At 42.0% G+C, this 25,084-nt stretch overlaps 1 protein-coding gene across 6 annotated transcripts in view; it reads left to right on the top strand.

Moving 5' to 3' along the window:
- The window catches only part of LOC127577799 (doublecortin domain-containing protein 1-like), a 282,541-nt gene that overhangs the window by 26,886 nt on the left and 230,571 nt on the right, over positions 1 to 25,084 (top strand). For all 6 annotated transcript variants that reach the window (XR_007957440.1, XR_007957439.1, XM_052029374.1 and 3 more), the window contains exons 5-8: positions 242 to 363; positions 13,245 to 13,305; positions 18,168 to 18,242; positions 24,556 to 24,713. Coding sequence is in view for 4 of the 6 variants with exons in the window: in XM_052029374.1 (XP_051885334.1) it covers positions 242 to 363; positions 13,245 to 13,305; positions 18,168 to 18,242; positions 24,556 to 24,713 (416 nt within the window). In the remaining 2 variants the exon portion in view is untranslated. The remainder of the gene's footprint in view (positions 1 to 241; positions 364 to 13,244; positions 13,306 to 18,167; positions 18,243 to 24,555; positions 24,714 to 25,084) is intronic.

The raw sequence follows: 25,084 nt of genomic DNA, 5'->3' as shown, positions 1-25,084 counted from the left end.
GGACTAGCTGGGTGGGCACCGTGGTTGGCATGGACTGGTTGGGCCAAAGAGCCTGTCTCCGTGCTGTAATGCTCTATGACTCTATGTCTATAAACAGGACTCAGTATCTGTTTAATTGAATTTGGAGTTTCATATTTTGTGAGTGGTTATATTCTCACCTATTCAAATGTAATAAGCTCTCCAAAACTTTTTCCTACCTTTGCCCTATGTGCTTCTTCCCTTTTGTGGAATGGATGCCAAGGCTGGAATGATCTTGTGCCGTGCTTACCCACAGCTTTGCCTTGCTGTAAGTGATCAACAAATCAGACTGAAGAATGAGGACAATGTGGATTTGGAAGGATACAAGTTAGTCGTGCAGAGAAGGTACAGAACTTCATTGATTGATGACATGCATGCTGTATAAATATGGTAAAACTCTGATAATCCACTTCCCAACTATTTGGAAGTCCCAATGATTTGATGAATGCCTCACAGGTGATGTTTGCCCCATCTGCTTGAAACTCACTGGGGCCCCAGATACTGCGCTCCCCTGAAATTCACCTGTTCTCCTGTTCCTGCCCTCCCCTGAATATCACCAGGCTCTGGTTCACTGGAAAATGTATTATAATACTCCCTAATATTAAAAAAATTGAATTTAAAGTACATCAGGGCATTAATAGGAATAACATCCAATTGTCCAGAAAATCTAACGGTCCAGCACCACTAAAATCTGAATGAGCAACAAAGGACTGCAGATGCTGGAATCTAGATGAAAAACACAAAGACAGTGGAGGATGCTGGAGGAGTCCTGAAGAAGGGTCCTGACCCGAAATGTTGACCGCCTGCTTTTCTCCACGGATGCTGCCTGGCCTGCTGAGTTCCTCCAGCATCATTGTGTTTTTCACTAAAAGCTGAATGTTTTTTACATTCATTCAAGGGATGTTGCCTTCACAGACTGAGCCAGCATTTAATTGCCCATCCCTTCTTGCCCTTGGGAAGGTAATGGTGAGTTGCCTTCTTGAAGCACTGCAGTCCTTGAAGTGTGGGTATGCAGATTATCAGAATTTTACTATATATGCCAGGACTATATACCCATTCAGTAGAATCTATTTCTTTGGATTTAGGAAACAAAATTTATCTTTAGTTTAATAATTTTTTTGAGTTCTAGAACTTGGAAATATGTTTCTTACTGATAAAATTATGATGATGATGGATCATGGAGATAGTGGGATGACTGTTTGTGATTTAAGAAAAGAAAGACAATACAGTAAAACTTCATTAAATCACTATACAACTCTGGAAATCCCAATGGTCAGTATCTACCTCACCAGGTAATGTTTGTCGTCCTCCCTGTTCAGTCACCAGGGCATCAAGACCCCTGGTCCCATGTTTCCTGTCCACTAGCAGGGGCCCCAGTTCCCACATTCACTGGGGTTCCAGTTCTCACTCTCCCCATCCACATGCCGGGGCTCTGATTCCCATGTTCCATGCCCCCTAGCTGAGGTTCCAGTTCCCACATTCCCTGTCCATTCACTGGTGCCCTGCATCCCACCCTCTCTTTAAACTCACCTGGTTCTGTTGGTTAAGCTCTCTTGAAACTTACCTGGTTCTGTTTCCCACCTGTCCTTTAAACTTACCTGGTTCAAGTTACTGTGTAACATCTAAAAAAAACAAAATAAAATATGCTGGGGTATTAGCAAAACAACATCCAATTGTCCGGAAAATCTGCCAGTCCAACACCAGCACAGTCTTATGCATGCCGGATTAATGGATTTTTACTGTATGTTTATTTCATCCACTGTTTTAATGAAGAAGCTGTTCACGACCAGGACCATCCCCATTGCTGTATATATTAATTATTTAGACTAAGTTTACTAATGATGGAAAATTCAGCTGTGTGTTGGCAGTGTGGAGAAAAACTTCAGGCTTGAGCGGGGGAGATCAATGGACTGGTCAGTTGGATAGAAATGTGGCTAAATGAAATTTAATCTGGTTAAGTGTGAGGTAGTGCTTTAAGGGAAATGACAAAAAGGCAATGGAATGCAGAATAAATAGGAGGATACTGAAAAGTACAGAGGAACAGAAAAACATTAATGTCCACAAATCCTGAAAGGTAGCAGGACAGGGGTTAAAAAGACACACAGAATGCTTTCCTTTATTAGATGAGACATAGAACAGAAGAGCAGAATGAGTACGTTAGAAATGTAGACAAGTTTGTTCATAGCTCTGTGTACAGCTTTGGTCATTACATAATTGGAAAATTGGTATTGGTTTATTATTGTCACTTGTACCGAGGTACAGTGAAAAACTTGTCTTGCAAACCGATCATACAGGTCAATTCATTACACAGTGCAGTTACACTGAGTTAGTACAGAGTGCACTTGAAGGGTGCAGAGGAGATTCATTGGAAATAAAAGCAGGAGAAGGCCATTCAGTTTCTCATGCCTTCACCATTCAATAACGCTGTGACTGACCTTTTATTTCAACACCATTTCCTTTAATATCCAAAAATCTAGTGTTATCTAGATTGAAAATATTCAATGACTGAGCCTTTGCAGCCCTCTGGAGGAGAGAGTTACAAAGACTCATCGACGTTTCAGCTCAGTCTTGATTGGCTGACCTTTTATTTTGAAGCTGTGACTTCTGGATTTAGACACCTCAGCCAGTGGAAGGATCATCTCTGCATCTAGCTTGTCAAGCCCCGTCAGAGATTTAATGTTTTGGTGTGATCACCTCTCATTTTCCTAAAATCAGGAGAATTCTAAGCTCAACATTGTAAGTCCAGTCTACGTCAACTCTCCTCATTGACAAGCCCATCCCGGCAATCAACCTGATGAACTTTTGTTGCACTCTGTCTATCACAAGTATTTTCTTCCCTAGGCAGGGAGATAAGACCTGTTAGATGCAGTCTCGCCATGGCCTTATATCATTTCGGTAAAATAGTTTTAGGCTTGTTCTCAAATCTTCTTGCAATAAAGGCCAACTTCCAGAGAAACAAAGGACTGCAGATGCTGGAATCTAGATGAAAAACACGATGCTGGAGGAACTCAGCAGGCCAGGCAGCATCCGTGGAGAAAAGCAGTTGGTCAACACTTTGAATCAGGACCCTGCTTCAGGACTGAAGATAGGAAAAGGGGAGGCCCAATATATAGGAGGGAAAAGCAGAGCAGATGCTGCCTGGCCTGCTGAGTTCCTCCAGCATCATTGTGTTTTTCATCAAAGGCCAGCTTCCAGTTTAACTTTTTTTAATTGCTTGCTGTACCTGATTGTCAAAGCTTAGTGATTTGTGCACAGGAACACCCAGGTCCTTTTGATGCCAATCCTTTTCAATTTCTCAGCATGTAAAAAATGCTCTGCAGTTGTACTATTGCTACCAAAGTGGATAAAGTGATATTTTTCCATATTGTATTTCATCTGCCATGTCCTCGCCTGTTCACTTGTATCCTCTGCAGCCTCTCTGCATCCTTGCAGCGCACACTGCCACCCAGCTTTTTATCAACAGCAAACTTCGTCCCCTCTTCCAGGTCATTGATATAAATAGTGGACAACTTTCTCCCTAGCACTGATCCCTGTTATCTCTCTAGTTACAGGCTTCCAGCCCAAAAATAACCAGCAACTGTTTATTCCTACTCTCTGTATTCTGCCCATTCACCATTCCTCACTCTATGCAAGTACATTGCCTCCAATCCCATGTACTCTAACTTCTTATAACTTCTTGCATGGCACCTTGTTGAAAGCATTCTGAAATTGCAAATCACTGCATTCACTGGTTCCCCCTTAACCGTTCTGCTTGTTGCAACCTCATACAAACTCTTAAGAGATTTGTCCATGTTTCAATCTGTCTAATCATATTATTAGTTACTAAATGCCCTGTTACCCTTTCCTTAATAATATAGTCCCACATTTTCCCTGCTTGTGATGTCAGGCTAACTTGTCTGAAATTTCCTATTTTCTCTCTCTCCCTTCTTTCTTAAATAGTGTGGTTACATTTACTACCTTCCGATCCATGGGAACCCTTCTGAACTCAATGGAATTCTAGGAGGTGATAACCAGTGCATCTCCTATCTCTGCAGACACCTCTTTCAAAACCATGGGATGTATCAGGTTCTGGGGATTTATCCCATTAATTTCTCCAATACTTTTCTTTTTAACTTATGCTAAGTTCTTTCAGCTCCTGGTTCATTGTAGACCTGTTGTTCTCCACTATTTCCTGGAGGTTTTTTTTGCATCTTCTTCCATGATGACAGGCACAAACTATTTGTTAAATTTCTCTTCTGTTTCCTTATTCCCTAGTCAAATTTCTGCTATATAAGTCTGTAGGGGACTGACATTAACTTGTGACAATTTTTGCCTTTTTATATATTTATAGGATTTTACAGTTCCTCACTATATTATTCTCATGTTCTACATTCACTTTGTTGGTCCTCCTTTGCTGAATTCTGAAATCTTCCAAAACCTCAGACTCTTTTTTAGCAACATTATAAGCCTTTCCCTTTGACCTACTACAACGTTTAATTTCTGTTGTTAGTCACAGTTGGAGCACTTTTCTTGTTGAGTTTTTGTGCCTTCAAGGTACAATTCTTAGTTCTTAACTCACGTGGATGTTGGTCAGGGCAGGAAAATTATAACTATGAGGAAAGACTGAACATTGACGTTATTTTCTCTGTAACAGAGGAGGCTGAGGGGTTACTTAATTGAGTTGTGTAAAAGTATTAGGGGTGTAGAGGGAATAAATAGGAAGAACATAACATAACAGCATAACAAACAGAAGCAGGAGCAGGCTAATCAGCCTCTCAAGCCTGTCCTGCTCACTCCCATAACCCTTGATTCCCTTATTATTCAGACAAGGATCTATTTCCCTTTCTGTGGGTGTTGGGGAGGGGGTGGGGGGGGGGATGTTGGTGTGGTTGTGGGGGAGGTGATGAAAATCAGGAGGCATAGATTTAAAGCAATTAGTAGAGGTAGTACAGGGATTAGAGCTGGATGATAGAAAACATTATCTACATACTCTTTAAATTTAATAAGGGTTTCTGCCTCTCACTCCCTGCTCAGGCAGTGAGCTCCAAACCACGACCCAGAGGGTAGGTCGTGGTTTGGAGCTCACTGCCTGAGCAGGTAGGAGAGACAGAAACCCTTATTAAATTAAAGAATATGTAGATTTGCAGGGCTACAGATCTAGTGCTAGATGGTGGGATTAGGCTGGCTTTTTTTTGACTGCCACAGGCATGATGGGTTAAATGGTTTCCTAAATTGCCGATGATGCTATAATTAAATATTATCCCCACACTCATTTGCTGTGATAACAAGCTCACGTGATGGATCAGATACACTGGGTATCTGGTTCTTCCTCAGTCCTATGCCAGCTACAGCTGGCACTCACTTATTTGACCTTAATTAAGAAGGTAAGAGAATTTAACTTTTTTTTACCTTATTAATGTTTCAATTAATTTGTGTCACATTTTCAACTATTCCTAAATTTCTGATCACCAGATCATTATGGAAATAATGAAAAGACTTTCTGATGGCATGAGCAATTAGAAGTCCATCAGGGTGAATGTGGTAATAAAAATAGAGTCAGCTGGAAACACTCAGCAGGTCAGGCAGCATCCATGGAGAGAAAATCAAAGTTAACATTTCAGGTCAATGACTTAGGATTTCCAGTATATTCTCTATTTGTTTCAGATTTCCAGCACCTACCGTGTTTTTGCCTTTTGATTAGCATGGTCTGTGAGTTAGGCCTCAGTTTAAGCTGCCTGATGCTTGACCACTGCTCTTGGCCCACTCCATTTTGTGGAATGGCTGCCACAGCTACATCTGAATGGTGTTGGCAACTGTGAGGCTGCATAAGGCTAATGTAGCTACAAGGGCTCCTGTTGGGTGGGGTCAACCTTGAGATGCAGCCTAGTTCCAATCTGATTTATCCCAATATGACTTACAGTACCATTCATTGACGTGGGTCTGTGACACTAAATTGGTAAATTGGTTTATTATTGTCACATGCACCGAAGCACAGTGAAAAACTTTGTTTTGCATGCCATCCATACAGATCATTTCATTACAACAGTGCATTGAGGTAGTACAAGGGAAAACAATAACAGAATGCAGAATAAAGTGTTACAGTTACAGAGAAAGTGCAGAGCAGGCAGACATAAGGTGCAAAGGCCATAATGAGGTAGATTTTGAGGTCAATAGTCCATTTTATCCTACTAGGGGACCATTCAGTAGCCATATAACAGTGGGATAGAAGCTGTCCTTGAGTCTGATGGTACATGCTTTCATAGGAATTAGGGGCAGGAGTAGGTCAATTGGACCCCCCGCCTGCTCCATTATTCAATGAATTCACAGTTGATGTTGTATCCTCAACACCAGTTTCCTGCCATATCCTCATATCCATTAATAACTTCAATCTCCAAAAATTTATCGATCTCAGTTTTGAATACAATCAATGACTGACCCTCCATGGTAGAGAATTCGAAAGATTCACCTCCCACTGAGTGAAGTGTCCGAAGTACCCTACACTCAATTTTGAGACTGTGATCCCTAGTTCTAGTGACCTCAGACAGTGGAAACATTCTCTCCTGTTGAGTCTCAAAGAATTGTGCATGTATAACCTGGGTCATCTCTCATTCTTGTCAAATCTAAAGAATAGGGACCCAGTCTACCCAAATTCTCCTCGTGTGACAGTCCTGCCATCTGAGGAATCAGTCTGGTGAATCTTTGCTGCAATTCCTCTGCAGCAAGTGTATCTTTCTTGAGGTAAAGAAAAACATGCACAATACACTGGGTGTGATATTAACTAGGCCCCTATAATTTTTGTGGTAAGACATCTTTACTCTTGCAACAAAGTAGCAGTTAGCATAAAGCGTTACAGCGCCTGCGACCTGGGTTCAATTCCGGCCACTGTCTGTAAGGAGTTTGTACGTTCGCCCCGTGTCTGTGTGGGTTTCCTCCGGGAGCTCCAGTTTCCTCGCACATTCCAAAGATGTACAGGTTAGGAAGTTGTGGGCATGCTATGTTGGTGCCGGAAGCGTGGCGACACTTGCGGGCTGCCCCCAGAACACTCTACGCAAAAGGTGCATCTCACTGTGTGTTTTAATGTACATGTGACTAATAAAGAAATCTTATCTTACTTTCCTTACTGCCTGCTTCAGTGCAGTTGGCTTCAGTAACTTGTGCCCAAAGGCAGTTACGTCCCTTTTAAGATCAACATTTCCCAACTTTTTCCTTCTGAATTGGATAATCTCACATTTTACCACATTACATTTCAACTGCCATGTTGTTGCTTGCTCACTCAATTTGTCCATATCCTCTTGAAACCTCCATTGCTACTCACATTCCCACTTAGTTTTGTGTCATCAGCAAACTAGGAAATGTTATATTTGGTCTGCTTAGGCATGTCTTTGATGGAGAACATGAAAAACTACGGCACAAACCCTGATTACTGCAGTATTCCACCAATCACAGCCTGCCAAATGGAGAAAGACCCATTTATTCTTACTCTACTTTATGAATGTCAACCTTTTCTCTTCCATGATAACATATTACCCCCAATTCCACCTGTGCTAACTTTGTCGAGAAACATTATAGGACCTTATCAAAAGCCTTACGAAATGCTTTACACCACATGCACAGGATCCCCCTCATCTCCTCTACTAGTTATATTCTCAAATAACAGCTTAGACAAACATAATTTCCCTTGCATAAATCCATGTTGATTCTGCTAAATCTATTATCATTTTCTAAGTGTGTTGATATTACACCTTTTATTATATATTCTGTGTTTTCCCAAATACTGAAGGCAATCTAATAACTTGGTTGTTCTCTGTTTCCTTTCTCCCTCCTTTCTTAAAGAGTGGGGTCACATTGGTTGCCCTCCAGTCCGCAAGAACCATCGTGGGACCTATGGATTTTTGAAAGATGATAACCAGAGCATCTTCATCCGAAGGGGAGTCCAGAAAGCAAGACAGAGTCAGAGGGAGCTGTGTCAACTCCAGACAGACGCAGCAACTCCTCCTACTGCAGTCGAGGGGGGTGGATGTGAGGGAGGAGCTCCGAGAGGTGAAGAGCCGGCAAGCCCTGCTCCACGCCTCTGAATCCTCCAAGATTATCTTCCGATCCAGGGCGCGCTCAGTGGAGCAGGATGAGACGTGCTCACGTTTCTTCTTCCAGAAGGCGCACAGGGGGAGCTCTGTGATCCACAGCCTAAAGGAAGAGGATGGCTCAGTAACATCCTCGCAGGCGGACATATCAAGGATCTGCAGATCCTTCTATGCCAGTCTGTACGACACGAAGGCCACAGACAGCACAGCCTCCCAGAACTTCCTGTCCTCTATCACGAAGGTCTTAGGGGACAGCAAGCGGGAGAGTCTGGACCCACCACTGACCCTGGAGGAGCTGACTGGCTCCATCCGTTCCTTTGAGTCGAATAAAACTCCTGGAAGCGACGGCTTACCGGCGGAGTTGTACTCGGCTCTGTGGGACTGGATGGACCCTGACCTGCTGGAAATGTATAACGCTATGCGTCGAGCTGGCAGCATGTCAGAGTCCATGAGGAAGGGTACCACTACCCTCATCTACAAGCAGAAGGGGGAGAGGGAGGATATCAGGAATTGGAGACCCATCTCACTGTTGAATGTGGATTATAAGATCCTGTCCAAGGCCATTGCCAACAGGGTCAAGTCTGCTCTGGGACAGGTGATCCACCCGGACCAAACCTGTGCTGTGCCTGGCAGGAAGATCTTTGACAGCCTGGTGCTGCTCAGGGATACGATCACCTTCGTGCAGGACAGAGGGGTGGACACCTGCCTGGTCAGCTTGGACCAGGAGAAGGCCTTCGACAGGATATCACACACGTACATGTTGGACGTGCTCTCCAAAATGGGCTTTGGGGAGGGAATCAGGAATTGGATCCAACTGCTCTACACAGACATCCGTAGCACAGTCCAAATCAATGGGTGGGAAACAGACAGCTTCCCCATCAAGTCTGGAGTCAGGCAGGGCTGCCCTTTCTCCCCTGTCTTGTTCGTATGCTGTATAGAACCCTTTGCTGAATCCATCAGGAAGGACGAGAGCATCAGAGGGGTGACGTTGCCAGGCAGCGGGGGCACCCAGGTGAAAACCTCCCTGTACATGGATGACGTCACCGTCTTCTGCTCAGACCTGAGGTCGGTCGGCAGATTGATCAGCATCTGCGACCGGTTTGAGTCGGCATCAGGGGCCAGAGTCAACCGCGCGAAGAGCAAGGCCATGCTCTTCGGCAAGTGGCCCGACCGATCCAACGTCCCCTTCACCGTCAGTCCTGACTATCTGAAGGTGCTGGGGCTCTGGTTCGGAGGGGCCGGGGCGTGCAACAAAAATTGGCGGGAGCGGATTGGGAAGGTGAAGCAGAAACTGGGACTGTGGGAACGGCGCTCCCTATCGATAACTGGGAAGAACCTGGTCATCAGGTGTGAGGTGCTCTCAGGGCTGCTGTACTTGGTGCAAGTGTAGCCTGTTCCTTGCTCCTCCGGCTTGGAAATCACCTGCGCCATTTTCCGGTTCGTCTGGGGATCCAAGATGGAGCGGGTCCGACGGGTCACCATGCACAAGTCCCTGGACAATAGGGGTAAAGGTGTCCCCGATGTCACCCTCATGCTGATGACCACCTTCGTCTGTGGCTGCATCAGGCTCTGCATGGAACCCAAGTACGTGGGCACCAAGGGTCACTATGTACCGAGGTTCTACCTGTCCCGGCTGTTGCGAAGGATGGGCCTGGCCCCGTGGCCACACGGCGTCCCAGTCAGCTGGATGTTGCCGCACTACCTGTCCTTCGTGGAAAAGTTCTTCCGGACCAACTCCTTGGACCATAAGTCCATCAGGAAGTGGTCAGCATGGAACATCATGCAGACACTGCAGGAGAAGGACTCGATGGACACAGTGGGGTGGTTCCCTGAGCAGACTGTCCAGACCATCTGGCAGAATGCCTCATCGCCAGAACTCAACAACAAGCACCAAGACCTCGCTTGGCTGGCGGTGAGAGGGGCCCTCCCAGTAAGATCCGTCCTGCACGGTTGGGGCATCACCCCCAGTGCGTGCTGCCCCCGGGAGGACTGTGCCGGGGACGAAACGGTCGCCCACCTCTTTGCAGGCTGTGGGTTTGCGAGGAGGGTGTGGCGAAAGATGCAGGGGTCCTTGTCACGTTTCATCCCCAGCAGCAGCGTAACGGAGGATTCTCTGATCTACGGGCTGTTCCCGGGACACACACAGAGACGGACATCAACTGCTGCTGGAAGGTCATCAACTCGGTGAAAGACGCCCTTTGGTCTGCCCGAAAATTGTTGGTCTCCCAGCACTGTGAGATGTCCGTAGGGGAATGCTGCCGGCTGGCACATTCCAGGCTGCAGGAGTACGTGCTGAGGGACGCACTGAAGTTGGGTGTAGCCAGCGCAAGGGCTCGGTGGGGAAGGACGACAGTTTAAGGTTCTTCTGCCACAGGAGAAGGAGGAGCGGGGTCAGATGAGGAAGCTGATCAAAGGTTGTAAATAGGGGATTGGGGTATCACTCCAGGGAGCCACACGTGTGGCATCGGTGTTGTTTTTTTTATATATAAAAAGGTAACACTAAGAATTGAACTGTACACGAATGTAAAGGTTTGAACAGTTTTTATTATTGTATATAGTTTCCTTTATTATGAATGAAGTTTATTTTGTTTAAAAAAAAATCCACTATCTCCATGGCCACATCTTTCAAAGCTCTGGGATGTAAATCATCAAGTCCTTGTGATTTATCAGTTTTCATGCTCATTAGACTCTTGTAATGTTTCTTTACTAAAGCTACCTTCTTTTCCCTCCTGGTTCACACTGGTTATCCCATGGTTATCCAGTATGTCTGGGAGATTATTTGTCTTCTGTGAAGATAGATACAAAATATTGGTTTAATTCCTCTGCCATTTTCTTATTCCCTGTTATAAATTCTCCCATCTCCGTCTGTAATTTGCCTTTGCTAGTCTTTTCGTTTTGCATACTTGTGGAAGCTCTTACGACCTGTTTTTTTAGTTTTCTCCCTTGTGTAAATCCATGTTATCTTTTTCCCTTTATCAATGTCTTGGCTGAATCCTCAGGCTTACTGTTTTATAAACCTTTTTAATAGATTTAATGCTGTTTTGAATTTCTCCTGAAGTTCATGGTTAGACCACATTTCCTTTTATGAATTTATACCTTAAAAGAGTTACAAATTATGTTTTTTATCTTTAAATGCTAGCCATTGCTTGTTCCCTGCCATACTCCTTAATGTAGTTTTCCACTCTATCCCAGCCAACCTGCTGTTCACAACTTCATAGCTTCCTTCGTTTAGATTGAAATGCTTGGTGGCAGATTAAATCGCATCACTTTTGAACTTCTTGATATTGTGGTCAATCTTTCCTAGGGTCACTTTTACAACAGGATTATTAATTAACTCTTTTTTGTTGCACAGTACTAGATCTAAAATTGTCTATTATCTAGTCAGTTCCTCAGGACAGTAATCAGTCCCATATGTGTTTCAGGAATTTGTTGTTTACATTATTAACACTAATTTGAGTTGTCCAACCTGGCTACATGTACCTCTAACTTTCTCATTTATACTGTGACCATATTTCTTAACATCATTGTGTTAACATCCACTTATACCAAGTACATTGGGGCACTATTATTTTAACCCTTTTGTGCCTGAAGAACCATTCTGTGTTCCGTCATTTGTAAACATTTAGTTTCTAGCGATTATGTCTTCTCTAAGGTACACAGCAAGAGCAGGAGTGGATTCACATAAAGCAAGGCAACAAGAACTGTTTTGCAATTGCATATTGTAATTGTTTAATTGTAATTGTAACCTGTTTTACAATGGTGAATATTATTTTTTTAAATAATCTGAGCATAAGTGAGCATATTTTAACTAGTTTATGCAACAAAATGTACATGTCACTTTATTCTTATCTGCCAGTAGCCTGCTGCTAGTCCACTGTTAACACTGCTCTTGAATAGTTATGGAGCCCAGTTTGATGGGTGACATGGAGACTTTCCTTCCCTCCATTATTATGCTTATTGTGAAGATTGCATAACGTAATTTCAGTCCAGTAGATTTAGATTCATAATGCAGAAATTGATTTTGACAGTGTCACAAAAATGTTTTTAACATACAACAAAAATCCTTTTCTTACACTTTAATGAAGATGTTGTTAGCTCATTCATTTTTAAATATGTTAAGCTGAATCAGATAATAACTCTTAAAATAACGGTGAAAGATGCTAAAAAGAATCTTTTGTGATTGTAAAGTATTTGCAGGAAATCACTGCCACATGATTCTCTTCGGTGCAGCTGGCTTTGTGAAAATATTTTTTCTTGCCTATTCTTGAGCTGTGGTGACATTGATAAAAAGCCACACATTTAACCGATCCTTAATTGGCCTGACAAGGCAGTTGCATTTTCTTCATGAGCTTTACCAGTCAATAGCTTGTTGCTCTACATCATCAATTTTGTAGTGGGTAGCACCTAGGCTAAACTGTTTTGGGCTGGCTAGTTCCTTTCCATGAATGGCTTTTCACCACAGTCAAAGTTGAGTTTATTAACTTATGTACAATTACGTGTGTGTGCAGGTGCAATGAAAAGCTTACTTGCAGCAGCATCACTGGCACGTAGCATCAGATAAGCAACATTTAGAAGAAAAACATAAATTAACCATAAAATTATACACAATTTTACAAGAAAGAACACAATTAGAACAAAACAAGACAAAGCCCATCGTAGTGCAATGTGATCTAAGTGGTCATAGTGTTGCTATACTGAGGCAGTGATTAGGGTTTTGCAGGTTGGTTCAAGAACCGAGTGGTTGAACAGAAGTAACTGTCCTTGAATCTGATGGTGTGGGACTTCAGATTTCTGTACTTCCTGCCCGGTGGTAGCTGTGTGAAGATGGCATGGATGAGAAAAAGTCAGGCAACTGACATGATAGTTTCCAGCAACAAATTGTCAGATTTATTGGGATATAAAAAAAACATTAAGGGAAGGTACCAAATAGACATTTGGAATATTCAGTTCCATTAAAGTTAATAGAATTGTACATCAGGTTGGGGCTGATGAACCTGCTTTGTTACTGCCCAAAATAAATTTATGCTCCACTGAATTCTATTTCATAAACGAATGTTATATTTTTACTTATAACTTTTAGTTTACTAGCATTCCTGTGGCCTTGCAAGTCAAATGAATATTACATAGCACAGATTTTCATCCTTTCATTTTTTTTTCTCTTCACAGGATAAAACAGAGTCCACATCAACACTGGATGTTCAACACAGTTGGTAACATTTGCTCAATGGTTTGTGTTTTGTTTATTGCTTTGAAGTAAATTGTTTAGATGACGAGTCTTATTGTGACCACTGTTGTAAATTTTGTTTCCAAATTTTCTCACAGGGCCAAGTTTGCCATCTTCATCAATGATAGAGAAACTGCAATTGTATTATATCAAATGCATAAACAATTTCAGTACGAACATTGAATTCAGAAGAAATCCCGTTCCATGCTTTAAATCATTGGAACAATGCTTATATATTTTATTATCTTGGATATATTTGGAGCTCTCTTTGCAGTTGAGAAATCATTTTTTCAGGGTCTAGCTATTGCTTGCAAGACCCACATTTATTACCCCTCCTTAACTGCCCTTGAGAAGGTGGTGGTGAACCACCTCCTTAAACTCCTGCACTCCTTCAAGTAAAGTTCCTCCCATTGTGCCATTGGGGAGGGAGTTTCAGGATTTAAATTGAAGATGAAGGAACAGTAATATATTTGAGTGAGACACATTGAAGAGAACCTGGAGATTGTGGTGTTCCCATGCACCTGCTGCCCTTGTCCTTGGTGGTAAAGGTTTTGGATGAGTAGATTAGATGAGATTTACCAGGATGCTGCCTGGATTGGAGAGCATGTCTAATGAGGATAGGTTGAGCAAGCTAAGGCTTTTCTCTTTGGAGAGAAGGAGGATGAGAGGGGACTTGATAGAGGTGTACAAGATGATAAGAGGCATCGATCGAGTAGACAGAGACTTTTTCCCAGGGTGACGATGGTTAACACGAGGGGACATAATTTTAAGGTGATTGGAGGAAGTATAAGGAGGATGTCAGGGGTAAGATTTTACACAGAGAGTGGTGGGTGTGCGGAACGTACTGCCTGCAGAGGTTGTGGGGGCAGATACATTAGGGATATTTAAGAGACTCTTGGACAGACACATGAATGATAGAAAAATAGGGGACTATGTGCGAGGGAAGGGTTAGAGAGATCTTAGAGCAGGATAAAATGTTGGCACAACATTGTGGGCCGAAGGGTCTGTACTGTGCTGTAGTGTTCTATGTTGTATGAGTAACTGCAGTGCAATTTATAAATGGTACATCTAATGTTTGCAAAGAGGACTTTGCAAGCTGGACTAGGCTGGGTTCAACTTTGCTGATCAGAATTCAGTGTCTCGGCTGATTCCAGTGGTCTTCTTGGTTTCAACCTTTCTCTTTCAACATCTTGGTATGGTACAACTGAATGTGCGGAACACATAGTTAGTCCCTCCTTGACCCTCCTTCTACACTGTGCCACTTTATGGCTGAAGGAGAGAGACAGCAGGCATCATGATCCATTTCAATTAACCAGAAGGTGGTGGAGACTAAGCTTGTTGGCCAATCTAGCCGCTTTTTTTCAGTGACTCTCACGATGAAGATCATATTCTATGAGGAATTATGACTGTGAGACACAGTCTTCATCTTTGCATGAAGGCTGTATTTCCTGTGGTGTACCTAAAGATCGATTAAATTGGAGTCAGGAGAAACCAACCTGAAATACTTCAAACATTAGCTCTACATTAGTGCAGAAGACTGTGAAGATATGTACTGACCACAAAAACCTTGCTAAAAAACTGATGTGTAGGGAACCAGTACATGATTTGTGCATGAACCCCTGCAACAATATTTTACTGAGCAAAAGGCTTTGAAAGGAAAATAAGTTCAAAGGCCTTTTCCTTGCCAGTTCTGCATTGTGGAAAAAAAAGAGTTGCAATTGAAAGATGGCTTGGAGAGATAAGGGGTAAGTAGGTAGGGAAGGGTGGAATTTTATTCGAGGGTATTTGGGCTGGATGAAAGTATTGGTGAGAAGGTTGCAATTGGTTAGCAGGGTGGTTGTTGGGGCTGCAATTATCTAGTGGGGTGGGATGATGGTGAGAGGGATGCTACTGGGCCAGGCTGTGGTGTTCAGAGATTCTTAGTCTGGGATAGTTGGTGATTGGGCTATGTATAAACCTATAGACAGACATATTTGCCAGACTGTGACCATGAACCAGATCAGACTAGTCCCCTCTAAGTCACGTGAAACATGGCTCACCTTTCTCATATATGAGTGTCCCTTGTCAACATGCACAAATTATTTTGTTTTTGCATGGTTTCAAAATATCTCTGCTGCATGCAATTTGACACAACCATGTAAATTTGGAAGTTTATGTGGTTTGGTTGTGGACTTCATTGGCAGAGGGTAGCATTGTACAGTTAGGACAGGTTGGTAGAATACCTTTGTTTTGCAGTTGTTGACATACAGTCAATCCTCTCGTTTGAATGAATCAACAATGACTTGGAGTTCCAAACATGTACATATACGAGAGTCACCTGCATATTGCAGCTTGACTTCTAAGGTTGGGATGACCTTGGTTCTGCACTGGAGACAAGGTAGGTTGAACTATTTCCAATAAGTCCTGTAGATTTGTTCCATTCATTGGGAAGCTTGTTGAAGATGAGGCGCTACATTGTGGCAAGAAAGATTGAAAAGGGCATTGACATAGCCTTGCTTGACACGAATCTGCAGTAAGATTGACTCTATTGTGGATCTGTTAGTTAGGATCACAGACTGCATTGAACAAATATAAAATGGATATGAATTTCTGCAGGCGGATAAACTTGTGGAGGGTGTTGATGAAGTCAAAGGCTTTAGTGAGATTGGAAAAGGCCATACAGTATATGGTGTTGCTGCTGCTCATTTCATTACCCTTAGAATTGTTGCACAGTGAAGATCATGTGTATTGGAATCCACACTGCGACTTTTGGGAGTAGTTCTTGCCTCCTGGGCTTTGCCTGTCCATTCATTCCCTCCAGCAGGGGCTTCATTGTGGATGAACCAGGCCTGTTTAGCACAGCTGTCATTGTGGCAGAGAAACTGTTGGAGTTTTTGACCACCGTCGTGTTGGTTTGCTACCTGCCTCACCAAGGCACTAGTGCTGAATCCTTGTGAGATGTGGTGGAGAGGGATGAGGAAAAGAAAAGCTTGGTCCCTCCTACTGAACCTTTGGTGGGGGTGGGGGGGGGAAACTTTTGATGGGTTCTTCTTGTTTGCTCGGTTGGGCAGTTCAGTTGGGCAGTGCCTGCACCAATTTGCAGCCCTCTCTTTACCAGAATGAGATGGAGGAGGCATTTCATTTTACAGCCCAGCCCACCCCCACTTTGCTTACTCTTCCATCATGACAAGACTGATGGATGTGCCTTATTGCAGTCAGTCCCTATGCCTACGTCCCTCACTGATCCTCTGTCTCTGCCTGTCCATGCATCAGGACTCTGGAGGTGGTTTGAGCTGAGTATGGGTACTTGCTGCTGCTGCTTGCTAACATTATTACAGCGCCAGCGACCCAGGTTCAATCCCGGCCACTGTCTGTAAGGAGTTTGTACGTTCTCCCCATGTCTGCATGGGTTTCCTCCGGGTGCTCCGGTTTCCTCCCACATTCCAAAGACGTACAGGTTAGGAAGTTGTGGACATGCTATGTTGGCGCTGGAAACGTGGCAACACTTGCGGGCTGCCCCCAGAACACTCTACGCAAAAGGTGCACTTCACTGCGTGTTTCGATGTACATGTGATTAATAAAGATATGTTATGTTACCTTTTCTGACTGTGAACTCAGATAGGCAAGACAACCCGGTAAATGTAAGCATGTCACTAAGTGGAGGAAATGAAACTAATAATGTTTCCCCTCGTAACTGAATGAAGAGGGAAGAACCCAAAGGCAAGTGCACAGAGAATATGGTGTACAGAAGACCTCCTTTCTCTGACAACCCTTAGACCCTCCCCACCCCCAGTCCTTTTTGAAATACAATAATGTGTGTTGGTTGTTGTTTACTAACACTGCAAACAGTACTTCTTAGATTGTAATGGGTCAGAACAGCGCCAGCGACCTGAGTTCAATTCCGGCCACTGTCTGTAAGGAGTTTGTACGTTCTCCCCGTGTCTGCAAGGGTTTCCGCCGGGTGCTCCAGTTTCCTCCCACATTCCCAAGACGTACGGGTTAGGAAGTTGTGGGCATGCAATGTTGGCGCTGGAAGTGTGGCGATACTTGCGGGCTGCCCCCAGAACACTCTACGCAAAAGATGCATTTCACTGCGTGTTTCGATGTACATGTGATTAATAAAAATATCTTATGGGAAATGCTGAACTGCCAGCATTTCTTTGCATAAATTCTATCATTCCATCAAGATCATGTTTCTAATACAAACAGAAATCCCAGACTTTCTAGGACTTTGGAATAAAGTCAATGGAATAAATTCATTGGAATAAACATTGTGGAGTAAAGAGCTTTCTTAAATAAACTCAATAAAAGTCAATCTTTTTTAAAATGCACCCCATTGGTAGCACTGTTGCCTCGTAAGGTTGGTTCAAATTCTGCAGCGGGATTTGAACATGTAATCTGGGGTGATTATTTCTGTGCAATACTGTTGGAATGCTGCACTGCTGGAGATGGCATTGCTGCAAAGAGATTTTAAATCGAGGCTTTGTTTACTCTTGAAGTTGGAATTTAAAGGTCCCATTGCACTAAGGAGGAGTTTTCGTGGTGGCTTGACTGGCATTTGTCTTTCAATCAACATCACAAAAGCAAGACAGTTAACTGTTTATGGGGCATGGTACAAATTGTTCACTGCCTCAATGCAACACACAAGGCAACACTGCTTCATTGGAAATGAAACAAATAAGGAATTCTGACCTTGTGAAAGGTGCTAAATTGACATCGGAAATAAAACAATTCTGTCGTCAAAATCCTACAGGGTTTGTTAAAAATGTAGAGAGAGGAAATCCTGTGAAAGTATTTTCATTTCTGTGTTGTGTCATGCTGTAATTCCACAGATGTGATAACCTCCCTGCTGCTCCCTTCAGCTTCTTTTGTTCACTTCCCCACAGGCTTACCCTGAAATGGTGCTCACATATCTGGGGGAACTGAAATTGAGGACAGAAGAGGAGCACACAGTGCACCAGGTATGTTTTCAGTCCTGCTCCATGAAACAGGGAGGGACAGAATTCTAAAGAAGAAAATAGCTTTAGGAAAGAGGGACAAAATGCATGCAAGATCATAAAGTGAGATCAAGTGCACATTATTGTAAATTCAGCCTGATTTTCTGTGTGAATTATATCCTTTGTTGTGGATTCAGCTGCGGGTCATGAATAGAAATAACTTACAAAATATAAACAGGAGCTGAAATGAAGATTAAAATATAATGGTTTTAAATAAAAGCAATATACTGCAGAAATGTGAAATAAAAATAAAATGTTGGAAATATTCCGCAGGTTACGTGGAGAGGGAAAGAGTTATTTTTTTCGGGTAGCTGACCTTTCATTGCCTTTTCTGACTACTGACCTGAAACGTTGAATGTGATTCTGTCTATCCATAGACGCTGCTTGACTGCTGAGTATTTCCAGCATTATCAACTTTTATAATAATAATTACAGCTTGTTTGAAAGAGGCCATGTCATCTCACTGTGGAGGTTTATCGTCCTGTGGTGGCCGATTGTAGATTTTAGAGCTGTAGCAAGAATTACAGTTAAGCTACGATGTGTTACTCATGCATGCAAGCATTTAAAGGAGGCCGGCTGGTTGTGGGCTTGCTGTTGGGAAATTCAGGAGAGCATGAGGTCTGAAGAAAGCATGCGAGTCTGGGTTTATGTCTGGGTCTAGCGGTTAGCGAGGTGTGGGTTCAGGGGAAGCAATGGAGGAGGTCTGGAAATATTGGGAAAGGTTGGGGATTGTACTGGTGTAGGGTAGAGGGTTAGCTGCCAGTGAACTGTGTATCTGCTGAAATGGTAACCCATGCATATTTTCTTAAAATATAATAAATCGAGGATTTTAAGCAATAAATTTTTGTACAGTTTTGAAATTCAGTAGTGTCAGCTAAAGCTGGAAAATTAGTGGCATCACTGCAGCTTTCTCCTTGTTTACTTGACCAATCATGTCAGTGAATAGACTTAAAGCCAGAATAACCGATTTAAGAGTGGGTGTTCAGATACGTTCAAATGAAGCATTAACTCGTGTAATGAAATGACCAGGAATGCACTGCATTTTTAAGAAATCTTATAATAATGTCAGTAAATGTTGTTTTAATAAAGCTTCTTTTCTACAAAAAATAGACAGGATTTTTTTCAATCTGTCTGAGGAACATACATTAAGGAATGTCAGTTTGTTTATTCAGACTCCAAATTCATGTCTGATATGTTGTCAAGACTCACTGGAGACAGTGACATATTCAGAATGGGAGTGATATCTTGCACATTGCACAAATTTATATGTACTTATTTATTAAAAGACACAAATAAAGTCATTTATTAAATGTAAAAGCATTTTCATGGCTTATTTGCATTTTAAATAGTGTAGTAGCATTTGTACAACAAAACGTAACTGTTGCTTAAAAATTAAATAGCATAATACATATTGATGCTTTTGTTTTCCAAAGTGAAATATGATAATGACCATTTCTGGTCCCTTCGTGTCACACTGTATACTGTCTGTACATTGCTTTGTGTTGTTATTTGCATAAGTAAAGAAACAGGTAGAGCTATTAAGAGAACATTCTTTATTGAAGGTTGTGACTCTTAAGTAAACTGCAATGTCTGGGTACAACAGTGAAACAAGTATCACATGGTGTAATACAACTGGTTCTTGAACACACCCTATATGTGCACACTACACTTCAACCTCTTTGAATGAATGAAATTCATACATACAATCAATTAAACTATTTACACACATGAAATTATACAGTAGGTTAATTATTCACAGCGATATACACTTATAAATTCAACCAGTTATGAATCCATTTGATCTTTTGGTCTCATCGCTCAGTGAACTCTTTGCTCACTGAACCCTTCCCTGCAATCTGCACTTGACATATCGGAAGTCTTCACTATTAAGCATCAGGAATTCCGATGGCTCACATTGACAGTAGACGTTTGTCCTCCAAGCTATACTTCAATTGTTGCTTCAACATAATTGTCTTGATCATTTTCAATATACTGCATTGCCATCGACTTGGTATTACTGGTGTGCACTAAACAGTCCATATAAAACTTAACACAGAGCCCAATAACACTTATCAATTACTATAGTAGCTACAATTATCCATTGTATCATTACTCGAAGTCATGAACTTAGCCACGACAATTATTCTTAAGATCCTCCATTTTGTCCTTCTGCTTTCATACCATCTTACATTCTGAATCCTATTTACTGCAGACACCAGACCACTCCTCTCTCCTATCATCACCTTTGAAGTCACAAAGTCATCATCTCTGATTCTCCTTTTCTGGATCATTTCAATTCATCTCTGACACAACTACTTTCATTCTGTTCTGTTGTGGTTTGGCTGTGCTGTATTGGAAAATAAGTAATAAATCCAGACCTGCTGTTACATCCTTCATTAGATCTTCAGAGTTTTGAAGCTGCCTTCAAATTGCAGTGAGTCCTCTCTCAAAGCACCAACATTAACCTGCGATTGATTCTGTTCTATAAACAGCAAGAACTACATAGACACTGAGCTCTTTCCCAGAACTCACACAATCAAAACTTCTATATCAACTTTGCCAAAACCAATCAATATCTATCACTACAGCACCTCATGTTGGGCTTGTTGCTTCTCACCTTGTTTGTAGGGTCTTTCCTAAAACCTCTGTGAGCTGGTTCCCTCATTGCTATTCAAACAGATTACAAACTCTTCTGCCTTTAAGGTTTGTGAATGGTCCCAAAATGCAAGGTCAATGCTAAAGTGACACTTTGACTCATGCTACTTATAATGGATTAGCTGCAGATCCACAGCAACTTTTTCCCCTGGGACACACCCTGGTCTAATTCTTCACCAACTTGTTACTTTGCTTTGCAGTTTTATTTCAAACCTGATGATTGCCTCTGTAAGCACTTCTGTAATCAATAACTTCTGTCCTTGTATTCTGCTATCATTGTGACACGTGTTTCACTTGTTCACAAGTGCTAAATTATGTATATTCCCAGATTTGCTGCTCACTGCCCAAACAGTCAGCACTTATGACTCCCATTGAGTGCCTTTAGTATACTCTTTATGTTTCTAAAGGTATGATATTATCCAGTGCTATTGCAAGCCCACATCAGGCAATATCATGTTCTATCATACCATGTTCTTGCTAGAACTCACTGTCACACTGCTGTATCACATCCCATGGATTTATGCCACAAAAACTTTTCTTTGACTGCACCAATACACAACATATTCATTTTTCACCCTAACACTGCCCTACTTCTTCCCAGGCACAGTGACAGAGTTAATAGAGCTGCTGGCTCATGATTCCCGCAACTCACTTTCAATCTGGCTGTCTGAGAGGAGTTTACAAATTCTTTCTGTACTTACATGGGTTTCCCCTGGGTGCTCCAGATTCCTACCGCGTCTCAAAGGTGTGGGGATTGGTCGGTTAATTGCCAAATATAAATTGCTCCTTGTGTGTACGTGAGTGGAGAAAGTGTGGGGAAAATAGGTCATAAGAAAAATTAGTGAGGAATAAGATAGCTCTGAGAGCCGGGATGGACTCAATGTGCTGAAAAGGCTTTTTATGTTGTAAGGAAATATGAAAATATAGAACATGTTTCCAATCAGTATATGCTGGATTGCAACCCATATCCCAGTGTTAAAATAATTGTTTAATCTTTGACGTCACCTAGTTTGCCAGCTGCATCTCTCTTCTAACTGGGTTCAATTCCGGCTGCTCTCTGTAAGGAGTTTGTACGTTCTCCCTGTGTCTGCGTGGGTTTCCTCTGGGTGCTCCGGTTTCCTCCCACATTCCAAAAACATATGGGTTAGGAAGTTGTGGGCGTGCTATGTTGGCGCCGGAAGCATGGTGACACTTGCGGGCTGCCCCCAGAACACTCTACACAAAAGATGCATTTTACTATGTGCTTTGATGTACATGTGACTGATAAAGATATCTTATCTTATTAATATTCCACAGAATCTGTCTTTGAATCCCAATGTAGCAGTTTGACATTTTGAATTATTAAAAAAAAATCTAGACCTGAATGTTTGGTGTTAATTAAAGTGGCCATAAAGTTGCTGGACTGCAATAAAAAAAAAATGACTGGTTTACCAATTCCCTTTGGGGAATGAAAGTTGTCATCCTTACCCAACCTGGCTATGTATGACTCAAGCCTCAAAATCATTGAGTGTCAACATCAAGGAAAAAGGCCCAGCTACGAATTTTTCAGGGCAAGTAACAATGGTCAGTAAATGCTGGCCTTGCTAGCAATGCTCAGTAGCTCACCTTTATCCCTTCTCCTTATGCTCTGTGGGATATAGAAGTAGGGAAGTTTTGATGCAGCTTTACAGTGAAGGTGCACCTGGAATACTGCATACAGTTTTGTTCTCCATATTGGTGGAAGGATGTGCTTGCATTAAATGCAGTGCAGAAAGGTTTCACCAGACTGATTCCTGGCATGAAGGGGTTGACATATGAAAAAAGGGTTGAGCAATTTGTGCCAACACTCATTGGAGTTGTTACGTACCAGCAACAATAGAAACACAACAAGCCATGTATAAATGTTAGAATCTATTTATTAATAACTAGTTGTAATAATAAGAGAAATAAAAATGTTAGATATTAAAGATTGACCCCAAAAATATAAACTCAAAGTGTGTGTGTGGCAAATTCCCAAACCCCAAGTCTAGGAATAGTTCTCAAATTTCAGTTCAGCAAGTCATAAGGTAGAATGATGAGCAGAGGCTTTTGAAAACCACAGTAGATTGTAGAGAGAATGTAGAGAGAATTTACGGAATTTACGAAATCCACATGTTCCACGATGGAACCCATACGACACCTCAATCATCAATGATCTCCATTGCTTTGTTCCGAAGTATCTGCCACACCGAGGGCACTCGATTCATGGCCGCCCACGGATATACCTGCTTTCCAGTACAGGTTAACGACAAAGTGGACTCCACAGATTGCTCCATAAATCCATACATGGATTTGTATAGTGACAGTTATTGTTCTTCATCCATAGATACAGAGACCGACAGTCAGTCTCTCTCTCTCTGTCTCTCCCTCTCTGTCTCTCTCTCCTCTCTGTCTCTCTGTCTCTGTCTCTGTCTCCCTCTCTCTCTCTGTCTTTGTCTCTGTCTGTGCAACAGCCAGTACGCTCCAGTTATAGTCTTGCAGTCGTCAGATAACACCACACACACACACTACTACACTACTGTCCAGGTGCCTAAAAGGGACCTTCACCAAGTAGCAACCTGGCTCATAACAGAGTATAGAAGGATAAAAGATGAAAGAAGGGTCAAAGATCAGATTCTGAGGGAGTTTGACAGGATCGGTGCTGAGAGGATATTCCTTTGTGCAGGTGTCCAGAACCAGGTGGCTTAGTTTCAGAATAAAGGATGGCCATTTCAGATGGAGATGGGGAGGAATTACTTTTCTCAGAGAGTTGTGAATGTTTGGAATTTTCTACTCCAGAGAGCTATGGAGGTGAAGTCATTGAAGATACTCAGTACAGAGTCTGACAGATATTTAAATTACAAAGGGGTTGAGTGATACTGGGAGAGAATGGGACAGTGGCGTTGAGGCCAAGATTGGATCAGTCATCATCTTTTTGAAGTTGGAGCAGGCTTCAGGAACTGACTGGTTTACTTGTGTTTCGGTTTCTTGTGTTTTTATGTTATCCTGTGAATCATTACATAATGTTTACTTGCATTGTAATATTTTGTGCTGCATTCATCTGATACAAATATGCTATTTTAGATAATATTTTGGTTTTTCTAACCAAAGTGTCCATATTTGTCATATTTTTAAAACTGTAGTATTAACCCTCTTTTCATGTCAATACCCAAAACAACAAATGACACAAAAAATTAAGAACATGCATTGAAACTTAAGTTTAGGCAAACAAGCCATACAAGTTTCTCCATTAAAAACACACTACTGTAATGATTTTGCCTGATCTTATCACAATGCCCCAGAATGCCAATTAGTTGGAAATGAAGATAGATAGGATTAGTTAGTCTGATTTGCAATGATAAATTTATCAGTGTCTTTCCATAAAATGGCTTTTTGAAGATGTTTTAATTACTGTAGAATTGCCCCCATTGCCTTCAGTTATTTTCATTAGCTGAAGGAAATATTGTGAGTAATTGTGCCATTTAGCCGTAAGGATGATAAGTAATTATCCCAGTGTCTTTTCAGTGCTTTACGGAGACTTAAATACAGTAATAGTATGACAGTTTATTAAAAGGAATCGTGTATCAATTTAATGAAAAGTTGTAATAATTGTACTCAAACTCAGGTCTCTGCAAATAGTCCCAAGAAGGGCGGACACAAACAAGTTAGCAGGGCCTCAGAAGTCCAATTAATATCTGGAGGATCCCTTGAGGTTGATACACAGCTGACTGTGGCACTGTTACAAAAACTGGAAGAGAAACACCCCTGGACTCCGGCCCAGAGGTAAGTTGATGACAGTGCTGATATTTATTGTTCAATGACATTAGATGTTTTCTTCCAGTTTCATGTGAGATTGATGTTTTCGATATTTTTTAAATACCTTTGATACCCTTGGGCTTGGCATCATCAACAGAGACAGTTGTTGAAATAAATCCAGGTGAAAATGACAGTTAGGATTCTGAAGTGGCCACTGAGCATTGCAACAAAACATTGTTTACTTTGTTATTTACCCATGATTGTTCTGAAGAGCTTAAATGGGGCATTCCACTTCTCTGTGTGGTGATTGGCAAACTGGAACTACTGGAGCCTTAGCAATTTGTAATCTATGTTAATGACACACATGAATGGACTGAGTCACAAAAATTCTGCAGATG

Source organism: Pristis pectinata, chromosome 14 (genome assembly GCF_009764475.1).
Source record: "Pristis pectinata isolate sPriPec2 chromosome 14, sPriPec2.1.pri, whole genome shotgun sequence".
NCBI classification, from domain to species: Eukaryota; Metazoa; Chordata; class Chondrichthyes; order Rhinopristiformes; family Pristidae; genus Pristis; species Pristis pectinata.
Note: the sequence above shows the minus strand (reverse complement) of the source record. Positions and strands in the feature narration are given on the sequence as shown.